At 37.9% G+C, this 24,499-nt stretch overlaps 1 protein-coding gene across 1 annotated transcript in view; it reads left to right on the top strand.

Moving 5' to 3' along the window:
• The first annotated feature begins 15,987 nt into the window (after positions 1-15,987).
• The window catches only part of LOC110558864 (trifunctional nucleotide phosphoesterase protein YfkN-like), a 49,286-nt gene continuing 40,774 nt past the window's right edge, over positions 15,988-24,499 (top strand). Inside the window, exon 1 of the mRNA XM_021654027.1 lies at positions 15,988-16,209. Coding sequence (XP_021509702.1) covers positions 16,019-16,209 — 191 coding nt within the window. The 5' untranslated portion in view covers positions 15,988-16,018. The remainder of the gene's footprint in view (positions 16,210-24,499) is intronic.

Here is a 24,499-nt window from a genome sequence, read left to right on the forward strand (position 1 = left end):
AGCAATAGTGACAGCAAGAACATGAACCAGCAGGAGACATAGCCATGCCTCCTCTCTTGGGGCTCCGGTCATTTTATACCCTCTCCAGAGTCCCCAGAATTAAACTATCATCAGCAGGCAGAATGATGTCCCCGCCAGAGCACACATGAGGCAAATTATCTGCTGCTTTGGACTGAAGCAGCCCCATATCCTGTGTCTGGGATTTAAAAAAATGCTTACATAAGATAATTGGGCATTTAAAGACACCAAAGTTCTTACTACAAAGGAAAGATGAAAAAGAAGAAAAGAAATGAAAATGAAGAATTCTAATTTCCTAATCTGGGAGTTTTTTTATTGTTATAATTTAACCATTATTAATATTAGACTAGTAAAGGATCAACAATAGAGAGAAAAATTTAGAAGTCAAAAATTGTTTATAAAGACTTACAAATGGATGTGTATTCAGGCTAGAAAGTGTGTACTGAAAAAAAAAAGATGAGAATTCATACTAAGTGTTGATGCATGTCCACAAAAAAGAGTGGGATGAGGTAAAGTGAGCAAAGGCATGGAGAGGGGATTGCCAAAAATACCCAGAAGAGTGCTGTCTCAGAAGGAAAGGGCATAGTGAACTGTGTATTGTCTCAGAAGTATCAAAGTGTGAAAGGATACATTTGATAAGGTTTGAATAAGTATGGCCCCCATACATTCATGTGTTTGAATGCTTGGCCACAGGGAGTGGCACTATTAGGCGACATGGTCTTGTTTGAGGAGGTGTGGCCTTGTTGAAGGAAGTGTGTCCCTGTGGGGTAGGTTTTGAAGTCTCCTATGCTCAAGCTATTCCCACTGTGACACACAGTCTCTTTCTGCTGCCTCTGGATAATGATGTAGAACTCTTGGCTCCTCCAACATCGTGTCTTCCTGCATGCTGCCTTGCTTTTCACCATTATGATAAGGGACTAATCCTCTAAAACTGTAAGCCGGCCCAAATTAAATGTTTTTCTTTATAAGAGTTGCTGTAGCCATGGTGCCTCTTCGTAGCAATGAAGCCCTAATTAAGACATACTCATTGTGGAATGTTGTGTATTCATTTATAATGACAAGGTGCAAAGCCTAAGTTGTAAGTAAAGTATAAATGAGGTAGAATAAGGAACAGGCACAGCCCACGTCTGAGGGCAAGGAAAGACAAAAGTGATAGCCATTGCAAGCAAGTTCTCATCAACAGTTTTGAGTTTTTAAAAGAACCTGTTTGGGAAAGAAGGGAAGAGCCAAAGAAAAAGCAAAGACAAATGTTATTTTCATAAAAACTTATAATTATAGGAGAAAAAGATATTAATTAGATGAAGTGATCACATGTACAAATGAATGGAAATGTACCAATTTTTTTTTCAGTCAGAAAAGTCTCAAACAACCTTCCTGAGAATTGTTTAAAGGAGTACTGACAAAGCCAGGTGAGGTGGCACATGCCTTTGATCCCAGCACTCTGGGAGGCAGAGGCAGGCAGATGTCTGTGAGTTTGAGGTCAGCCTGGTCTACAAAGAGAGTCCAGGACAGCCAAGGAAACACAGAGAAACCCTGTCTCAAAAAACCAAACCAAACCAAACCAAACCAAACCCCACAAACAAACAAAAACAATAAAATCTAGTTAAGATGCAAATGAAAGTATTTAGTCAAATAAATAAAGGACTATAAAGCAATACAGCAGCTGACACTGAATTGAGGCATTGGAACTCTTGAACTTCTCTTTAGTTCTTGAAATTCTGGTGCATCAGAGGGTGGAGAGAAGGGTTCAGAATCCCACACTAAGGTGAGGGCTCAGAAGCTGACTTGTACATTATCTTTCAAGCTGGTTTTGTGTAATGACTCTACAACTCTTCTTGCTTACCTGTTACAGCACAAAGCCAAATGTAGTCAGTTAGTTCATTTTTATGTATAATCAAAAGACTTGGAGACAGATAAATTAAAAAATAAAAATTATTTCTTCCCCCCAAAATGGAGGTGTCCTGTCTTAAACTCTGACAGAAAAAGGAAGACACCTGGGATGGGAGAGTACTCTTAACTCCACAGGAGGAGGGACTTTGGTCTTCTGCTCTCTGAGGGGACTGGAGAGGAAGAAGTCCCTTCTAAGAGACTGTGAGATGCAGGGTTAAGAATCAGACTAGGATACAGTCCAAATCCTTCTGTTGGGCTCGTTCTGTCCTCTCACCACTTCTGTGGAAGTTGGAAGGAGTTATGTGATGCCTCTGTTCTGGGAGTCTGGCAGAAGCAGGGAATGTGTACTTCTAGTTTGGCAGCAAATGCAGCCTCAGGACCTTTCACTTTTTCAGTGGCCAGTGCAGAGTCCACCACTAGCCCCTCCAATTTGTTATATATGACGCAGTAACTGAGTTCACTATCTTCATTACGGTAATTTTTTGAATCTTTAAACATTCATTTCAAGTCAAGTTTCAGATTCAGGCAAAGGGAACTCAGTTCGTTTGTCCTTCTTCAAAGGTACGCACATAACAGGGTTCTGATATTAACCCAAGTGAAGTAAAAGTAACTTCAGTATACCTTCATAGCAAGTATAATGTCTATCTTTAGGGTCTAAATGCAACTTTTAAAGTTAAATGGCTGCTTTAATAATCAATATTGATTTTATGAACTGAATGAAAAAACACAAAATATTTCTTACATGACAACATAAACAAGAGAAAAGATGTAATAATATGCTTTGGATCAAGTCTAAGAAAAAAATGAAAAACGAATAAGATAAAAGTAAAGATTGCTTAACATAAATTCTCATAAGGAAATGCCTTTGGCTTATCAACATTTGACTACATTTTGTGTACCTATAAAGGAATAGCTTCTTTTTATACATTTAAGCTTTCAAGTTATTCTATAATTGCAATGAAAATTATCAACAAACAATCCATGAATAGAATTGCAAACTGGCAATTCTATTCAGCTGAGGAAATAACTGATTTGACTCAGTTCATGAATATGTTGAAGAATCACAAATTAATACTGGTAGCAAAATAGGTGATTCTTCTTAGTAAGGCTAAAGTAGATTACAGTGAATTTCACTGTTAAAAGATATCTTTTCTAGATCCCACCATTTGCCTGTAAATTTCATGATTTCCTTGAGGTATCCCAGGAGCAGAAAGACACACATGGTATATACTCGCTTATATAGTCCTATAAGATAGGTTAAATATACTAAAATATGTGCACCTAAAGAAGATAAACAAAAAGAGGACCTGAGTTAAGATGATCAATCCTCACTTAGAAAGACAAATGGCATGGACATGGGAAGTAGAAGAAAACAAGAAACAGGACAGGAGCCTACCACAGAGGGCCTCTGAAAGACTCTACCTAACAGCATATCAAAGCAGATGCTGAGACTCATAACCAAACCTTCAGTAGAGTGCAGGGAATCATATGATAAAAGGGGGAGTTAGTATGACCAGGAGAGGACAGGACAAAACACATCAGGGCACGGGGTTCTCTATGAGACTGTTTCTCCAACCAAGGACCATGTATGGATATAACCTAGAACCCCTGTGTAGCTCAGTATCCGAGTGGGTTTTCCTAGTAAGAGGAACAGGAACTATTTCTGAAATGAACTCAATGACTGGCTCCTTTACCTCCCCCCACCCCCTGAGGGAGAAACAGCCTTGCTAGGCCACAGAGGAGGACATTGCAACCAGTCCTGAAGATACCTGATAAGATAGGGTCAAGTGGAAGGGGAGGAGGACCTCCTCTAGCAGTGGACTTGGAAAGGGACAGGGAGGGAATGAGGGAGGGGGCTGTAGCTGGGATAAAAAGTAAAAACCTGTGATTAATATTAAAAAATAAAAATTAAAAACACATATATTTTTTTTGCAATAAAGACAGATTATCACTGATAAATCTTAACTGATAGCTGGCATTCATATAACACTAGGTTATATGATATAAATGAATCCATGAAATTAAACATGTTTCTCCCTTCTGGAGACATAAGACAGATATCAAGCTATGATAAAAATGTTCATTGTCTTATTTCATGCCTCACCCTCAGGCATGATAAGCCAGGACTAGGTGAGAAGAGTGAGAAGAGCTAACCCTAATGGCTGTCTGTGTTGCTTCTCCTGAAGAGACTGGGCAAATTTGGTAAGGTTCATATTGATCCAAATGCCCAGGGATGTCTCATCCTGTTGTAGATTGTTTTGTTTGGGAGTTCAAAAATCCCTGCTTTTGTTACCAGTGCAAAATATTTGGGAGTTGGTCAAAGGATACAAAATTTATTTAGACAATAGGAATACATCCAAGAGATCCATTTATACCTATGTTGACTATAATTAATAACAATGTATTATATTCTTAAAGGAAGTGTATTTCTCCTCTCAGATCTATGCCCTCTTGCTCATCCTCCCCCACGTTGTGTCCTTTTAGAAAGATAACTCAGTTTGGTGGGTGCTGCCCATATACTCATGAGAGTGGGACCAACACTAGAGTGTGGTCAACCAACCAGGGGCTACCCCCTTAAAGAAAAGTGACACTCCCTCCCCCAGAAGGCATCAACTGCCAATAACTCCTCAGTTAGGGGTGGATGCTCATGAGCCCTCCGAGTTCCATATTAGAATGTTGTTTGTCTTGATCTTGAAGGTCCTGTGCAGGCTGTGTTCCTGTCATGTTCACAATACTGCTCCCTGACTTCTGGCTCTTATAGTCTTTCTCCTTTCTCTTTCTTGGTGGTCTGTAAGCTGTGTGTGTGTGTGTGTGTGTGTGTGTGTGTGTGTGTATGTGTGTGTGTTGGGTGGTGGTTATACAAATAATCTGCTTGTGGCTGAGGACTCTGCTGACATTTATTTTCTGCCCTTTGATCTGCTGTTTCTAAAGACGCCCATTACATGATGAAAGTTCTTCAATGATGTCCAAGAGCTGCAGTAATCCATGGCTATAAGGATATTAAAATACAGGTGAGCTTTAAGCCATGTACATTAAGCAGAATAATAGTTCTAGGTTCACCTCTGGGGCATGAAAACCCCCAACCATGGGTTATTAGACAGATTTACAGTACAAGGCAAATATTTCCTCCTGTGAAGCCAGTCTCAAATCTAATCAGAAAGTGGTTGACTACCCTATAATATACTTGTCACTATTACCCATGGGCAGATCTTGCCACAGTGCTCATTATTGTATTTCACAGAGTTAGAGTGATTAGTAACCCCTCTGACCTCCAGAAGCCTACATAACACTTTTTCATACTAAGAAGGAAAGCAGACTCTAATTGTTCTCACAAAACAACAAGAATAAGAATCTGAGATAATATTTATGTTAACTGGCTTGGTTTAGGCATTTTGTGGCATTAAAAACATCACATTATACTTGATAGAAATATACAACCTTTATGCTGGAGGGGGAGAGAAGTTTTTTTTTTTTCAGTAGTGTAGCCACTGGTAAGTTGTCCGTATTTCTATAAATCGTAAGCTTTAATTAAACACACACACATATACACACACAGGGAGGGAGGGAGGAAGAGAGAGAGAGAGAGAGAGGGAGAGAGAGAGAATGAAAATATATAAGGGTAAGAGGACTTGGGAAGATGAAGGGGATCAGCAGCAGTGGGAGGAGGAAAAGAGAGGACAATAGGAGCAAATGTGACTGAAATAAAGAATGTGTACATGAAGATATCAAAACAAAACCCTTCATATATAACAAGGGACACTTTTGAATGATCTATGAAATTACATGTCTTTACTGTTAGAATATTGAATACTGTTTTTTTTTTTTTCATTTTAACAAGAACACTATGGCTCTATGAAAGGGTACCACTGGGACAAAAGGTTTACGGGAACTTTCTGTGCTATCATTGTAAACTCTCCAAAAATCTAAACTTATTAACAAGTAAAAGGCTTACTGCAAAACAAAACAAAGCAAACAAACAAAAATCCAGCATCATTCATTTACCCACTATGTGCTAAGTGCTGGGGATACAAACAGAAATGAGACAGGTCTTTGCTGAAGAGGACTCCAGCTAGAATAATAGAAATGGCAAGTGGTATTGTACATTTTTCTGTGAGAGGAGTCTATTGGGATTGAGTCTCCCAGCAGCCAGGAGACAAGGAAGCAGGCTGACAAGAGCTCAGTAGGGTTCTGAGGTCATAGAGGAGTGGATTATAATTTGGAGTGGGGCTTGACTTTTCCAGAATGATCTAAAGATCTGAAAAAAAAATTTTAAAGCAGAAATTCAGTGACACAGACCCTGCCAATTACTTTTGGGAAGACAGAACGGTTGCAGTGCAATGACCTCACTGCTGTCCACTCCAGGCTCACAGTTTTAGGAAACAGCATTGGTTTTAGGTCTGGTGCTTTTTATGTACTTCTTACTTTGGAGGAGATTGTTCAGAGCTATGAGTAGAGCAACACGTACACTGTGGATAGGAAAAGAGGAAGGCTCAGATTTTTTTTTTTTAACTGAAAGAGCAGTGGATCAAAGTGATGTGAAAGCTTCAGGGAAGGAGATGTCAAGTTGTTAAAGTTATAAGAATAAAATAGGGAAATTTGAGGTGTTCTGGAGAATGGAGGTTGGATTGAGATAGGAAGAAAAGAATAAGGAAAACATTCAATGCAAGGGAGTCGGGCAGTCTCACGGTACAAGAGGAGAGTTCAAATACACACACTGTGGATGGGGAATGGCAAATGTATTGTTTGGCTGGATCACAGGGTTTACATAATCAAAGAATAATCAAGGAGATGGTAAAAGTATTTCAGAGCCAGTTTGCAATTGATCTTGAAATATCAGGCCAAGTGTTTTGGACTGCAATAAACAACAGAGAAAATTGATTGGAGATTTTAGAAGTGGAAATTTAGCAATATTTTGAGATGCGCCATGTATAGAGTAAATAGAGTTTAGAACAGGAAGGCCTGTTGTCCTAACAGAAAGGAGCCTGGAATTAAACAAACAAACAAACAAACAAACAAACAGAACAATGAAAATGTATGTGGTAGGGGGTGGAGACTTTTTGAGAGAAGGCTTGTCAGATTTGACGGGGACAGAGAGGGCATGTGGATTTAGATGTGCACATCTAAATCCAGAGGATAGTTGTGTAGGAAAACAACTTAGCTGAGTGCAGATGTATTAGTATGATGTGACAGTGAAATGTCAGATTATATAGGACACATCTGAAATTTAGGAGAGGGATGGGCTCAGGACGGTGTATCCGGGAATCTTTTTGGTGAATGTGAAGGTGTAAGCCTTCAGCTTCTTCAGGAGAGTGTGGAGAACAACATTTCTTTGAGCGGTCTGTGCATCTCTGTCAGGGACATAGCAGTGGTTTTCCTTCTTGCCTTCTCCTTCTGCTGTAGGAGCTGTCTTTCTTCCTCTTCAGGGGATTCTGGGCAGAGAAAATACAGTTATGGGGTGCCACTTTGCATATGACAAAGAAAGGCCTGAGACAGTCTGGACATTCAAGGCCTCCATTCACTAGATGATTAAGTGTACACTTATTTATTATACAGACTAAGGCAAAGAGGTCCTAACTCCATGCTCTGGAATTAGTAACTATGTAGATGGGAGGAGCCAGAAAGGGCCCCGTGCCCACAATATAGAGAGAGCCCACCTGACACTGATGCCAAAGAAAGCAATAACAGGACTTCAGTGACATCAACATTGTTTGAATTCTTAGGACTAGACATTCCTGAATTTAGTCCTTTCAAATAATTGCCACATGCCATCAAGCCATACTAGGGTTGAGCTGGAGAAGAGAGAAGCATGACTATAGCTGCCTGATACAAACAGGCTGAGTCATCTTGTTCATCCAGGTAATCAAATATTTTTAAAGACAGAGATTTATTTATTTTTATTTTATGTGCATGGGTCTTTTTGCCTGCCAGTATGCCAGTGTACCGTGTGCATACAGTGCCCACGGAGGCCTGAAGAGGGAGATTGGCAGCTGCCCTGTGCATGTGGGGAACCAAACCTGGTCCTCTGCAAGAGCAGCAACTGCCCCGGACTACTGGGCCATGTCTCCAGGCCAGGCTGTTTAGGTCGTGTGCTGATGGCACTGTTCAGTGTCTTGCGTATAGCTACAAAGACTACACGTGTGATAAAATGACACAGAACAGTAATTAATGCAGTGAGAAGCAAACTGGCACAAACAGGCGGAGTTGTTGGGTTCTAAAATTTTAATTCATGTGTTTCATTGCCAGTAGTTGGGTTTTATAACTAGGTACACTTATATCAAAGCACCTGTGTTGGTATAATGTTCTTCTGGAATGTATACACCTTAACCCTTGTTCCTTCAAATGCTGATTTTTCTCCTCCACTCTCTGGTTTCAATGCCGACATTACATTGTGATACTTATTCTAAGCATCACCTGTCTCAACTTTGTGTAAACATCCAAAATAAAACAACCAGCCACAATGTTGAATAATGGAGAGGAAGCAGTAGGCAGGAGAGGGGAGGAGCCAGAGGACAGGAAGAAGTGGAAGGAGAGGGCAGAGGCTGGGAGAGCAGAGGCTGGAGGAGAGGTCTTGGAATGACATGGAGAAATGAACCAGACCTAAGATTTCACAAAAAGCAAGTGTAATGGGTGAATATAAATGTTAGGAAACTATGAGGGCTTGGAGGTTTAGGATGGAGTAACTATTACCCAGCATTGTGTTCTAGATTAACTAAATAAACCCAGTCTTTGTGTGACGATTTGGTTATACAGCTGTTTAGGTTAATAGCAGCGTTACTAAATAACTTCAATAGTAAATATTAAATAACTAATACAACACACCTGATAGGAAAAAGTTGCTAAATTGTTTTCTTTTACAAACAGCAAAACTATAGAAACCCCTCTGATCTTTAACAAAACTATTGTATAGTGTAAAGGGATAGAATAAGCTTAATTTTGATAAGGAAGTAAAATTACAGTTCAGTATAACTTTTAGGCACATACACCAAAACCCTAAACAAACCATGAACAATGAAAATCTATGTAGGGAAATACTGCTATAGCATTACCAAGCTGGGTTTGTCCTTATATGAGAGGTAGGTTGTTTTAGAGCCACAATCTTGCTGTTTGTGGTTCTGTTTAGCCCCAAACTAACTACATAGACCAAGTTGCCTTGTTTGAATTGTTTCTGCTATGACAGGTACACATCACCATACTGGCCTCTTTTCTTTACTCCCTTCCTTCCTTTCTTCCATTCTTTTCAGAAACAGTACATGCCGGGTCTTGAACTTACAGTCCTCCTGTGTCAGCTTCCTGTGCGTTGATATTACAGACATGTACCACAATTCCTAGCTTTAAAGGTTGAGTCAATATAAAAAAGAATTTTTTCCCTATTATAAGCTTAAATAAGGCAAGGATTGCATGATAGTTCTTTTTGAAAACAGTTTGTCATACTGGGGTTCAAACTCAGAGTCTGGCACAAGTTAGGCAAGTACTGTCCCACTGCGCTGTGTCTCCAGCCCTGGTGTCGTTGAATAAAATCACTCATGAAAACTGACAGCAATTGAATATAAATACTTTATAAATTTACCAGGAAAGAACAAAAAAATTACCTATTCTTATAAAACACATTTACTGAAAATAGAAGAGACCTTCGCTATAATGATGGCACACCAAGACTCCACCTCTAAGCTGTATAAACCTACAAATGTGCCTACTACTACTTGCATGAATAATGCATTTGAGATTCTAGCCAGCGAGACACCAAAATAAGCAACACGAGAAATAGACATTGTAAAGGAATCAGGGTATGTATGCACTTGTGTAATCTAGAAATAAAATAAAAGTGGAAGATGTAAGGGGACATACAGTTAAAATTAGAAGGGAATAAATCATCATCATTATAATCTTGGTACCTAGAAGCAACCAAAGGCGGCCTCGAACTGCTCTCTGCGTCCTCATCTCCTTATGAGGCTTTGTGTCACATAAAACTATAGAAAATATATTTAGTATGTGTTTCTCCAATGATTTTTTTATGGTAATGTAATTGTCAGGCTTATTCAGGACCCTAGGAGGGTGAAAGTAGAGTTTTGTCTGCCCAGAACTGCCATGAAGAATATATTTTTCAATATACTTTTCCCTCTCAATAGATTTTATTCTCCAGCAGTTTTCGGTTTACAACAAAGATAAAGAAGGGATAGAGATTTCACATCCTCCTTTGCCTCCGTAAGCCTCGCCTTTCTCATTCCATATCATCTACCACTTTAAACTGATGGATGTCAGCTGTTTGCAACTTTCTTTGCTTGGTGTTTCTTTGACTACTAATAGAGTTGAATTTGTTTTTGTTCCACTTGTATTGTTGTATGTATTTTTCATTTTCTTTCCCATTTGTGTATAGTAGTTCAAGTATTTTAATGATTTAAAAATAATAGAGTAAGTCCTTAACACAGCAGGGATACTATTACTTTTTGCAGATGCTGTAAAAATTTCCTGTTTGGGTTTTTGCTTTCTGCCCAATAATAATTTATATTTTTTTGATATAATATGTAGCAAGAAAAATGTATAATTATTTCATTTTATTCTTTAATTATGTTTTTCAATAATTTTAAAATTTGTTTAAAAGACACTAGGATACATTAAAAGGTCACATGAGAGAGAAGCAATGATGGCTCGCTGAGTCAGTGCAGCTCCTTAGTGTTCTAGTCCATATGACGAAAGTCTCCACATCCTTGATTAGGTAGAATGATCATTACAAACGGGAGCTGACAGGTCAAAAGTCCCATCCCTCTTCCTGGTCAATGGTGATAGTCATTTTCTGAGTGTGATATGGAGAATGCATCCGTGTGAAGAAATGGAGAACATCCTATTAATTCTTTCTTTAGGAACCAAAATTCTCATTAATAACAACAACAATAACAACAACTATTCTTTCATTTACTCAGCCTTTAAAAAGTTTCTGTATATCAAAGGCAGGAACCTCCCTCATTTGGAGACAGAGGTCAAACAGTATCAGAGAATTCCTATCACAACTTTAAACAAATGCTTCCCTCCAGTTATATACCAAGTATTTTCTTCAGTATAGGTCTCTAAAAGCTGCCATCTATGTATATGTACTGAAAAGGTCATTGCATCCCAAGTAAATATTGAACAGAATTTAACAACAACTCACATGTTTGCAAAAAGTTCAAATATTAGGATTAAAAGAAAGAAAGAAACCTTGTAAGTCCAAATATGGGAAAAACAGGCCAACTCTCAAATAATAAAAATATGACTTTAGATTCCTCTCTTGCAATGGTCAATACAAAAAAAAAAACAACAAAGAAGTTATCAAGTCAAAAATTCAAATTTATTGTCATTTAAGGTGGCTTTTATATATGAAGTAAAAGACATTTAAATATAGTAACATATATTATTGTTAGCAAAATTTTTGATAAACAAAGGAGACATGAATAGTGCAAAGGTATGGAAAACATATCCAAGCGTGATTCATTCTGATCACTCTGGTTTTGCACCTAATCTTGAAAGAGGCAATATTAAATGTGAGTATTGTGCAATTGAAGTATATACCTTGCGATCCAGATGTAAGTGAGCTCTCAATTTCTGAATGCAAAAGCAATGGAGACAAACACTGAAATCAGCCCAAACAAAGCCAAAGTGATTTTGGTGATCTTGTTTGTAACATATCTTTAAAGAAGTTACATCGTGTAAATTAACAATAATCCAGTTCCCGGATCTCAGACACCCCTTGAAAAACGGATTAAAAACAGAGTGCAGGTAGATGCAGACTTCGATGTGCCGCAATGAACGCAAGCCAGTAGCAAGAGCCATAGTCACTGACATTGCCCGGAATTGTTCAAATACGTGCTGCTCTAAGGTGGTCTTATTTCTATCTTTATATTTTCCATATGATTTAAATTTCCTGAGCCCATTCAGAATCTTCTATTGACCATTTTCTCCTTATTATGGATCAAGGGGGGGATTTAAATACATTACTTACTATTGATTAAAAAAAATCAGTGTATGCTTTTAAAATATGATCATTAATGGAATTTAAAAGAACTTCCAACTATGGGAAAACTTAAAGAAGAGGTCAAATTTCTAGTAAGTCTGAGTAAAATATAAGATATATGACATATATATATAAATGTAATTATAATTGGGTATTTTAAAATGTAATAAATTGAAAACATCAGAAAGCCTTTGAAATAGAAAACTGAAGCAAGTTTCTTTTTCTTGAAAAATTGCACCAGGAAGAACTAAAGATTGTAAGGTATGGCTTACTTCGGCCTGATGGGTTTCTGCAGGGGTAGGAGCACTGAAGTAGAAAACCACAGCTGTAAACTGCAGTCTCATCAACCCAACGTGCCACGTCACTTCCTGGCTGAAAATGCAGGGGAAAGTTTAAAGAGAAAGTTCTTGATGGAATAGTAACAGAGGGTAAGATCCCACATTTCCATATAAAGAGTGCTTCAACTTCTTACCTTCTGTGTGGGAAGACTGTAGCATACAGGAATGGCAGTGCTGAGGAGGACAGGGTTATCTGGGAATTGATGGTGTGTTCTAAGAGCCTTTGTACTCATTCATATAACGTCTGTGTAGTATCAGTAGATACTTAACAGAGGAACGACATACTTTGCCATTTGAACCCAAACAAACAAATTAGCCATTAAGACAAGAGGACGACATTCACACAACACAAGACAATTCTAAATCATTGCAACATTAATATAATCTCTAGTTTCCATCCAAATATTAGACTTGAAATAAGAATAGACTTTCTCAGGAAAAAATGGGAGCCAATCATAATATGATCTCAAGTATGTTCAGGTGTTGGTTATAAGAGATTAACACTTCACACATAATTAGAAAAACTATGCCCAATAAACTAAAAATTAAAAAAAAAGTTAAAAAAAAATTCTGGTCCTTTCTTATTTCTCCCCCCCATATTACCTTCCTCTTTTTAAAATTTATTTTTATATTAATTACAGTTTATTCACTTTATATCCCAGCTGTAGCTTCCTCCCTCCCTCCCAATCTCATCCTCCTTTTCTCATCTCCCTTACCCTTCTTCAAGTCCATTGATAGGGGTGGACCTCCTCCCCTTCCATCTGACCCTATCTATCAGGTCTCATTGGACTGGCTGCATTGTCTCCCTCTGTGGCCTGGTAAGTCTGTCCCCCACTTAGGGGGAGGTGATCAAAGATCTAGCCACTGAGTTCATGTAAAGACAGTCCCTGTTTTCCTTACTAGGGAACCCACTGAACTGCCATGGGCTACATCTGTGCAGGGGTTCTAGATTATCTCCATTCATGATCCTTGGTTGGAGAATCAGTCTCAGAAAAGACCCCTGGATCCATATTTCTTGGTTCCTTTGCTCTCCTCTTACTTCTTGAAAATATCAGAATAACTTTTCCAATTTCTGCATAAAAGCTAGCAATAATTGGTAGAGATTGTACTGAATTTAAGTCCAGAGACATGGAATATCGTTCTATTTACTTACAACTTCCTTTTCTCACCAGCAACACTTTGTAAATTTTATTTACAAAGCAGATACTTATTTTATAATTATTTGTATATATTTCTGTTCTTTTGAGTCCTATTTTGACTTGAATTTTCTTACTCTGATTTCCAGGTTGGTTGTTGGTAGTATAAAAAACTGTGATAGAATTCTGTAAGTAGTCTGTGTACCATAGTTCTGCTAAACTACTTTATGAATTCAAACACACATGTATTTACTTTACAAAACAAACTTTAAAAAATTTTAAATTTATAGAATTATTGTGAAGCTAGAAAAGGGCATAGTTTATTTGTACTTGGATACCTTAGTATTTTTTTACATATGGAATTATATCAAATGCAAATAACAAGAGAATTAGTTATGTTTTCAAAATCTGATTTCTATAATAGTCACACCACTCTATATTCCCAGTACAGTGCATAAGAGTTATTTTCCACCTCCTCATCAACATTTGCTGTCATTTGTTTCCTGATGGTAGTCATTCTGACTGAAATGAAAATAGTTCCAAAAAGTCTGGGCACAGGGGTCTTTTCTGAGACTGATACTCCAACCAAGGACAATGCAAGGAGATAATCTAGAACCCATAGAACCCCTGCACAGATGTAGCCCATGGCAGCTCAGTCTCCAAGTGAGTTCCCTAGTAATGGGAACAGGGACTGTCTCTGACATGAACTCAGGGGCTGGCTCTTTGATCCCCTCCCCCTGATGGGGGAACAGCCTTACTAGGCCGCAGAGGAAGACAATGCAGCCAATCCTGATGAGACCTGATAGGCTAGGGTCAGATGGAAGGCGGGGAGGACTACCCCTATCAGTGGACTTGGAGTGAGGCATGGGTGGAGATGAGAGAGGGAGGATGGGATTGGGAGGGGATGAAGGAGGGGGCTACAACTGGGATAAAAAGTGAATAATTAACTATAATTTATAAAAATAAATTAATTAAAAAATAAGTTTTAATTTGTATTTATCTTATGGCTAAAGATGTTGAACACTCTAAAAATGTTTATTAGCTATTGGAACTTTTTCTTTTGAAAACTTTGCTCAGTTCATTAGCCCATTTTTTTTTTTACCAATTTATTTTTGAGTCTATGTTTGTAAAGTGTGGATATTTTTTAATTGGATATATAAATGGCCAAAATTTTCTCTATTCACCTAATTTTTTAATACCCAGTGACCTGTTAAAATAATGGTGGTGATAAGTCCAGGCTTATCAATTTTTTGCTGGTTTTATATGGAGCACATTTAAAGTCATTTTTGGAGAATTTTGCTGTCGTCTTATCAAAATAAGAAAGATTTTTTTTCATTTGTTAGGTAGCTACACCTTTTGAAATAGTAACTGCTTAACTTTATCAAGTATTTCTAACAAGTATTTTAAGATATTTTATGGTAAATTACTTGAGAGATTTTTGTTGCAAATTCTTAAGAATCTTGAATTAAACTAAACAATATTTACTATTTTGAATGTACTATTAGATTTAGTTAATTTTTTTGTACCTACGTTTAAGTTAGTTTAAAGGTTTATCTTTTTTGTTGCCTGGCTTTGGCCACAAAATATTGTTTATGCAAACTTTAAATAAGACTTGCCTGCTTTGTAGAAATACTTGTTGGTTGCTAGCTCTAGAGTAGGGAGTTTTTGCCACCACCCCAATCCTTTAATTTAATTTATTTGTTCAAGTACTATTTTTTTTTTATTTTTTCAAAGTTGGCATTTTGTATTCTAGATGTATTTATTTAGTCCAAGTTCAATTGAGCAAATGTCTGCCTGGCAATAATCCAGGGGGTTTGCAGCACTCTGGGGTACCTTATTGATCGCCTGGATGGATTCCATCAGGCCACAATAACTGCACAAGAAGTAATTCAATAGAAGCATTAGTTTTTCACTTGCTCTCTTCTCTTTCACACAAAAAGTCAGTGCCCACACAACAGCTAAAGATGAATCATGTGGTAAATCAGAAAACAAGTTGTCAATTGCCTGGGTCTTAAATAAAGGTGAAAGAAGGAAATGGCATTTGGATTATGAGAGTGGCAGAAAAGGACCCCAAAGATTAAGGCAAAAAAAGAATGAGGCAAGGTGAAATTATGTCCCCAGGATAAAGACTGGGTCTGTTTTCAGAATCAGTACCAGGCACAAATGCCTGAGATCAGTTATTAGATTAATGGATACCCAGGTTCCTTCAGCAGAAGGGAATCAATAGTTGAGTGTAGAAAAAAAAAAATACTTGAGGTCTTTAACAGGAGTCTTATTTTTCCGGAAATGAGGGAGAAACATGTAGTAGAGAAATATTTTCTGAGCAAGATTTGAAAGAAACAAGCATTGACTATGTTCCTACAACTGTGACCTCATTCTGCCAAGGAAGAAGCATCAAGGTTTCCGTTGGGCTCTCAACGGCTGTCAGGCAACACGGCCGCAACTTCTTGCCCTGGGCACAGTCAGGCAAGCACAGGGCACGAGGGGCCAAGGAACACAAGAGCAGCAGAGGCCTCAACCCATGGCCCAGGCCCAGCAAGTGCTGCGCATGCTCCCGCTGTTGTCCCGCGGGCAGGCCACAGCTTCCATCCTGCGCATGCGTACAGGGCGACTCAGGCTCAAAGAGGGTCGTCCTACCCTGTGCCTGGGGAATGGAGGCCTCTAAGAAAGAGGCATCAGCAGTGGTAGCCCCTCATCCCGCCAAGCTGGATGAAAAACTGTCTCCCGGAACTCGGGGGAAACAGTTAGGAGGCGTGGACTCCTATGACTTGACTATTCTTCATTTCAACGATGTTTACGATGTGGACTCGCATACTGAAGAGCCCGTAGGAGGCGCTGCTAGGTGTGGGCCGCCATCTTCCTTGTCATATGCTGGAGGGGGAATGGAGGGTAGTGACTTTGGAAACGTGCAAGAAGGCATGGAAGCTGGCAGGGAGTCTTTTATGCTGAACCTTTGGGGCCACTGTTTAAGCTCCCTTCTGGATTTAGGTAGTAATTCCAGTGGTTTTAGGGAAACAGAAAAACTGAAGTAGTATCTGCACAAAAGCAGATTGGAAACTTGTGTCATCTATGGGAGAATACACTCTTTTAATACAAACCTGTATTCCTACTCAGCCATTTCTTCTAACCATTATGTGATCTTGGCCGCAGACTTAACACGTCTTGACCTCGTTTCGTCAGTTTTTAAGCATAGATGTTTTTCTTGTGCCTAAGTGAGGTAAATTATGGAAAGCCTCTATGGTATGAAATTTGTAATAATTAACCCCCTCCTCTTTTTTTTTTTTCACTTTGAAATTTTAAGTTCTCAGTGAGACATCTGTAACTATTAATTGTCAGGTACCCAAATAATTTTTTCACCTCTTTTTATTTTGCCAAGATTTACAAACTCACAACCCTACAATGAGCAAGAAAGGAAGAAATTTAAAGAATGGTATAATGTGAATAAGTGGAGATGGGGCCTGTTTCAGGGTTGGGGTTTCCAGGACTTCAATATCCATATATTTTGATTTTTTTTTTCATTTTGTGTGTTTTAAGTGGGTAATATGAGGCAAATTGCTCTTATTATTTTGCTCAAATTGCTCAGAAAGCTGGGCTTCATTCCTCCCTTTATTTTTTAGGTTAGGAGGGTGCCTCAAGGCATTTGATTGCGCTCAGTAGCTCAAGGGTGGTGGGTATGGTATTTGGAAATGTGGGAATACAGTGGTCCAATTGTGAGGCAGTGTGTTACCAGTGTAAAATAGTAGTTGGATAATAACCTTGGTCTGCTGGAATGTGTTGAATGCTTGTCTACGAGTTACAGAAGTATTACTAGGTTGTCAAAAGGTGCTTGTGACATGACCAAGAGGTATTTGAGGAAAAGGTTGTAAGTAGAAGATCACAGAGCTTGCCACTGAGTTCATGCCAGAGACAGCCCCTGCTCTCCTTATTAGGGAACCCACTAGGAGACTGAGTCTATGGGCTACATCTGAGCTGGGGTTTTATGTTCTCTCCATGCATGGTCCTTGGTTGGAGTATCAGTCTTTCAGGGCCCCCAGGACCCAGTTATTTTTGGCTCTCTTGTTCTCCTTGTGGAGCTCTTGTCCTCTCCAGGTCTTTCTATCTCCCCCTTCTTTCAAAAAATTCCATGGACTCTGCCCAAAGTTTGGCTATGAGTCTCAGCCTCTGCTTCCATACCTGGATCAATGCAGCCAGTCCTGAGGAGACCTGATAGGCTAGGGTCAGATAGAAGGGGAGGAGGAGCTCCACTATCAGTGGACTAGGGGAGGAGTATAGAAGGAGAAGAGGGAGGACAGGAGGGTTTGGGAGGAGGAGAGGGAGGGACCCACAGAAGGGATACAAAGTGAATAAATTCTAATAAATTATAAAAAATTAAAAAAAAACACTTAAACACATTAAAAATAAAGAAGTTCAATCTAAAAACAAAAACCAGGAGGAGAAATCAGTTGGTGGCCCGTTGTGTGATTATACTTAAAAGTGAATGATGTAGGGGAATAAGAATCAAAAGACAAGTTGTATTTGTAAGACAAAACACTTTTTAAGAAATGGTTATTCCGGAGCATGAGAGAGTATTTGTATGTATCTCTATGTGTGCAGGATAAAGGAGAGCATAGCAGGGCAGCTAGAAGAAGACAAGGGACCTAGCATTCTGTTGCTTAATACAAGTAGTGAGAGTTTTGAAATGATTTCTGGAGGTGTAGTCGGTTTGGGGAGTTGATGTTGAAGATGTTGAGATGCTTGATTCCTGCGTAGGTAGAAGTGACCATCAACTGCTTGGGTAAGTATGTCTCCCAGCTCGTCTTTCCTTTTCCAATATTTTAGTTCTTTTCCCCCTATAAAATCTTTTGTTCCCAGAGAGCTCTTCTGTATTTTGGAAGAAATCCTTATCCTTTAAGTCCTGTAACTTAGTAGAGTCCATTTGTTTTCTTACTGGTCATTGGGAGAAGATGTTTACTAAGTATCTTCTCATAGGTGTAGGCTAGTTTTTCTTCCCCATTTACCTGCCCATATACTTTTGAAAAGTGTTTTAGACTTAGACATACATTCCCCCATTATTTACCTTAGCATTGGGGGCATTTTTTACAACTAATATACGAAAATGTGAACATTATTAACATCTCTATTCCATGCAGATCCCCTAGGTATTTACATGCTGTTCTTTTTGTGTTTTAATGCTCGTTGTGGGAGACCACACTGCATTTGGTTTTTCACATTCCTTATACTGCTTTTGATTGAGGCAGTTTCTCTAGATACCCTTGGTTGTTAATGATTTTGGTATTTTAAAGGCGTATCAGTCAGGTGTTTTTAAATTTGTTTTAAATTTGTTTATTTTCTTGTGATTATACTGGTATATTTTATTTTAGGAAAACCACCAAAATAAAATTCTATTTTAAATCACATCTTTTCAGGTCTGTATATTGTCAGCCCCACAGACTCTGACTCTTGTTAAATTTCTCCACTCTGAAGTGTGCTCCCACCCCACCGTTTCTGTGGTGTAACCTTTGGAATGAAATCATTTTGTGCAGCTCACATTTAAGAACAGGGGCTTACGTCTCACCCCCTTCAAGGCAAAGTAACTTCATTATTTTTTTGATTATTTCCTAATTGAAGATATGTTTTTCCTTATTTATTTATTAATATCAGTACTGCACTAGTTTTCTAGGATTGGCAAGTGACTGGTATTGTAAAATGGGTGGCTTAAGTCAGTAAAAGAAAAAGTATGTCTTGAATTGCTTCAAAGCAAAGGGTTGATTCTGTAAAGGACTCTTCTAGTTTCTGGCAAAGGCAGCAATCCTTGGTTAATATGTATCAATGCATGAGTCAATTTCTGGTTATAAGGTCACATGGTGATTACTCCCCTCTCTTCTTTCTCCTTTTCCTTCTCCCTGTCTCCCCACTCCTCTCTCCCTTTCCTTCTCCCATGCACCCCACACTATGTTGCCTTATAAGGAAACAAGCCACTGAATTAGGGTCCACTCTAATCATGTCATTTAACTAAGCTTGATTACATTTGCATTGATCCTGTTTCCAAATAAGACCACACTCAAAAGATACAGGGCATGGAAACGATTCAATCTTAACAAAGATGGATTCATGGATTTCATGGTTTTTTTGGTAGACTGCCTTTCAAAATTTTCTAGAAGAGCAAAGGAAAGCCATGTGTTGACCTCTGAAGGATTTAAAACAATGTGTGGCAGGAGGCTATTTGGAAAATGTGCTTTTTAAAGAATTATGTACAAAAGAAGTTTCTCAAAGAATAGATGCTTATTTAGATTGGTGATGGCTCTAGATAATTTTGTTATAAGATTACTAAGAGAGAATATCTAGCTTGAAGATGTCATAATTTCTTTGTCCCTCAAATGTTATGTTCTACTTTAGTTGTCAACCTCTATATTCACATCCTTGCTTACTGAGGCAGGTGTATGCTTAGTACGCACATGGTTCAACAAATGCTCATATTTAAGATGTGGAGTGCCTGGCGTATAGTGCCCGATGAAAATGTGAATTATTGATGTAACCCATCTAAAACATGCCAAGTATTACACTGGCACTGTCCTGAGCAGCAGGACCATAGTAGGGCATAGAAAAGAAAAAAGACCTTACTCCCAGGGGAGCTTGTGTTTTAGATGGAAAAAAACACACAGTTAAAAAAAAAAAAAAGGAAATATGTAATATGCTGGTGGCAACAAATGCTGTGGAGAAAGATGGTAAGGAATAAGGAGAATAAGAAGTATTGAGAATTGAAGTTTGGATGCTTGTCATTTTAAAAGAAGTTTCGTAAGTAAGACCTTCCCTGGGCTGGTGAGATTGTTCAGTGGGTAAAAGTGCTTGCTGCCAAGCTTGACAATCTGAGTTCATTCCCAAGACCTAGATGGTGGAAGAATACAATCAACTCCTGAAAAATTATTCCCTGAGCATTTACACCTCCATGGGCACCTCCATGTAGACACAAAAATAAATAAAATATAATAAAAAATAAATGAGGCCTCATGGTCAAGTGGTATTTGAGAAGATACTTGAATGAAATGAGGTAGTGTGAGACATTTGACTGTCTACAAGGACATTGTTTTAGGCTGAGGAACTTGCAAGAGCAGAGATTGGGGGTGGTAATATGCATAGTGGATCTCATGAACACCAGGAAGATCAACATTGGCTAATAGGGCACATACTTAGTTGTCAGGGCCATAGGAATGAAGCTCTGAGGGATGGCTAAAGTGCAGATTAAAGAATAGGCTGAAACTAGACAAAATGTGTAACACGGGGGGGGGGGCAATGCTTGTTTAGTTTTGAGGTTTGAGCTATTGCCTGTGTTGCAGATATAAATTAGCAGTTCCCAAACCATAGTCCAAGCACCTGAGAGGTTTCCACAAGATCCCTTTCTGTTTTACAAACAGCCTCAGCCATTTTTCTTGCAAGCCTTACTGGATGTCAGGTGCATTTGTTCATTTTTATTTTGTTTTGAGTGTACAGAGTTTGATAAGTTAATTCGCATGACTTGACATCACATTGAAAATTATTTTGGGAAACTGTCTTACAGAATTTTGGTATAGTAGCAAAGAAAAATACAATTTTCTCCAGAAAGCTAATAGAAATGTTTTTCTAGTTACTTAACTGTGCAAGTCCAGATTTTACAAATATACTTCATGCAAAGCAGCCTGTTCCAGTAAATTGAATGAAACAAGAGATAAGATCTCACCATTCTTTACTTAGCTAGACATGAGGTTTGCACAAGTGTGCCATCTGTGTTTGCAAATATATTTAAAAAAATACATGTACTGGGTCTTTGCTGTTTTTTAGTTAGTAGGTGTAAGTTAATTTAAGAAATTAGCTTTTAGGGGCACTGAGAAGGGAAATTAGAGATCTTCTCATTTATATTATTGATTTTTGACATTCATATCAAACTCCATTTTCATACAGCTTTGTTTCTCTAAGACCTAGTAGTATAAAGAAGTTTGTAAACTTTTTTGTTTTAATTACTTCATCTATCCTATTTGTGGATCTATAATTTGGATGTAACCTCCTTTCTAGACCTATATTTCCATCTGCCTACTGAGGGTACTCACTTTGGTGTCTCCCTGAATAGGCCTAAATCAGCTTGCCAGCTTCTCCCTCAAACAGCTTTTTATTATTACTGATACCTCATTTGATATTTTGATTTTTATTTCAATAATTTATAAGACATTTGCAGTGAACAAGACTGCAGTTATGGCATACGTTTATAGATTTAAAATCTTCTACTTTTATACTGTTTATCAAATCCAGTAGGTAAATGTGAATGGGTGCTTTGTCTCTGTATGTCTGTGCACTACATGCACCCCTTGAGCTCGGGCCAGGAGAAGGTGACAGACCCCCTGGGATTTGAGTGAGGCTGTTGTGAGAAACCCTGTGGTGACAGCCCTCACATTCAAGTTCTTTGAAAGAGCGGCCAGTGCTTTTGACTGCTGGTTCCTCTCTCCAGCCCATTTCTCAGTTTTTTTTTTTTTTTTTTTTTTTTTTTTTTTTTTTTTTAATGTTCAGATTTGTCCAAAGGAGTTGTTAAACACAGGTTTTTGTTTGTTACTCAGTGCTTCAGATTATGTAAGTCTAGGGTGGGACCTGAAAAATGAATTTCTGCCAGGCTGCTCCTGCTTCTGCTCTGAAAAACATTAGCAAGTGCTTATTTATACCATGTCAACAGGAATGCATGTCAACCATCACATACGCTTTGCAAGATTTAAAAAACTCCATAGTTTTGCTCCCAAACTTTTCCTTGCTTATTTGATTCCTAAAACTAAGATAGGATCTTGTAACATCTGCTTTCATTCTAGGTACAGCTGCTATTTCACAGAATCCTTTGAACTCATATATTGCTTTTATAGTCATGTATTTTTGCTGACTTGCATAAGCATATATATTATTTCCATTTTATTTTAAAAACAAGTTATTAACTCAATGTACTGATATGTACAGCTTTTTAAGTCTAGAGTTCTATATGATTTTCAAATAATCAAAATATTAACTATTAGCCAGGTGTGGTGGCATAGGCCGTTAGTCCCAGTACTTGGGAGGCAGAGGCAGGTAGATCTCTGTGAATTCGAGGCCATCCTGGTCTGCAAAGAGCATTCCAGAACAGTGAGGGCTGTTATACAGAGAAACCTGTCTTGAAAAAACAAAACAAAACAAAACAAAAACTCCCAACCAAACAAAATTAGTTCTAGCACATCACACGAACCCTCGTTCCCACCCTGTCACTTTGGCTTTCATCCATCATTCCTAATCATATACTTCGTATTTTTGCACATTTGAGATTCACTCAAATTGTTATGTTGCAATAATGTGTTCTTTTCTTACTGAATTATGTTATAATGTGTGAACTATACCATAATTTACTTATCTGTTCTAATGTTGATGGAAACTTGGCTGGTTTCTAATATTTGCTATTATGAAATCACCGTTAGCGTTCTTATATAATTCTTTTGGTGGCTAGAAGCAATCATTTCTCTTGAGTGCATGCCCAGAAGTGAAATTTCTGTGTCATATACTGACATATGTGTAGCTTGACTAGGTGCTGCCAAACATTTTCTCAAAATAGTTGTACCAGCTATATATCCCTCAGCAGTATATGAGAATTTTGATTATTCCATTTTCTTGCTGTTTAGCACTATCTATTTTTATCATACTGGTAGGTGTATAGTAACATACCATTGTAGGCTTGATTTTTATTTCTGTAAAGTAATGATGTTGAACATTTTAGTATGTTTATGGGCCAGCTGTATTTTTTTTCTTTAGTTGATTTTTTTCTGTTTTATTTTTACATTATTTTTTATTTTTTGAATTATTTTTAGACAAGAGTCTCACCACCGAATAGCAGAGTCTGTTTTGGCCTTTTCTACTGTATGGATTATGTGTGTGCCACCATGCCCAAGTCCATGGCCTTTTTCACCAATTAAAAAATAAAATTGTCAATTTTTGTGAGACTGATTTGTAAGGTTGTTAATTTATTTTAGTTCCAATTTTATTGTTGATTATATACTTTCCATATATTTCATCTAGTCAGTGTTCTTTTCATTTTTTCTAATGGAATGTTCTCATCAGTAGGAGATTCTAATTTAAACTAAGTTTAATTTACCAATATTTTATTGTGATTTGTACCTTTTCTGGTTTGCTTAAGAAACCTTTGCTTTAAAGTCATGAAGATGTCTTGTATTATTTCTTCTAAATGATGTATTGTTTTGGTTTTTAAATTATATCTGTGATTCATACTGATTTTCATTATATTCATGTATCATGTGTTTGTGTGCAAGTGAGTGCATGTATGCTTCTGTGTATATGTGTGTGTGTATATGTGTGTGTGTATATGTATGTATGTATGCATGCATGTGTGTGTGTGTGTGTGTGTGTGTCCATCTGGAATAGAAATTGAGGAAGTAGTATTTTCTCCACCATGTGGGGCCCTGGAATTGAACTCAGATAGTTTGGCTTGGCAACAAGCACATTTTAACTACTGACACATCCTACCAATCCTCAAGTGTTGGAACACTGTCTAAGATTGGAGTTGTGTAGTAGGAGTTCTGAGTGTTTGTGAGACACTCCAAGACAACAAGCCCAGGTTCTTGTGACTTTAGGTTCTTCCAAACCATGGAGTTGTTCTTGGAATGTGCTTTATGCCTCTCCCAGACATAGCAGGCGTGAGAGAGTTTACTTTAGATTATTCATTACAAGTGGTTATTGTTACTTGTTTATATGTCTCTTATATGTTTTGTCATATATGTCTTGTCTTTATGATTGTATGCTTTAGTCATGTGGTTCTCCTTAACCCTCAGAGTATAAATGTCTGATGCTCTGAATAAAGTTGGCTATTGCATGAAACTTTAGCCTAGGTCATTTTTAGGCTCTATTCTTCCAGACTCAAGTACCTTTAGAGCAATAAACACTTTAATTTTCATGCGTGATTGAAAAGTATTTTATCTTTTACTCTTGTGTCTTTGTATACTTGTATTTATATATCTACAATTAGTGACACTACTTTTTATAGTTATGTATAGTTTTCATTGAAAAAGATTCCCTTTTAATACTGAATTGCAGGGGTGTATGTGTAATTAATTAATCAGGTGACCGTGTATGTATGTGTCTGTTTCTGGATTGTATTTCTCCAC

This window comes from Meriones unguiculatus, chromosome 6 (genome assembly GCF_030254825.1).
Source record: "Meriones unguiculatus strain TT.TT164.6M chromosome 6, Bangor_MerUng_6.1, whole genome shotgun sequence".
NCBI lineage: Eukaryota > Metazoa > Chordata > Mammalia > Rodentia > Muridae > Meriones > Meriones unguiculatus.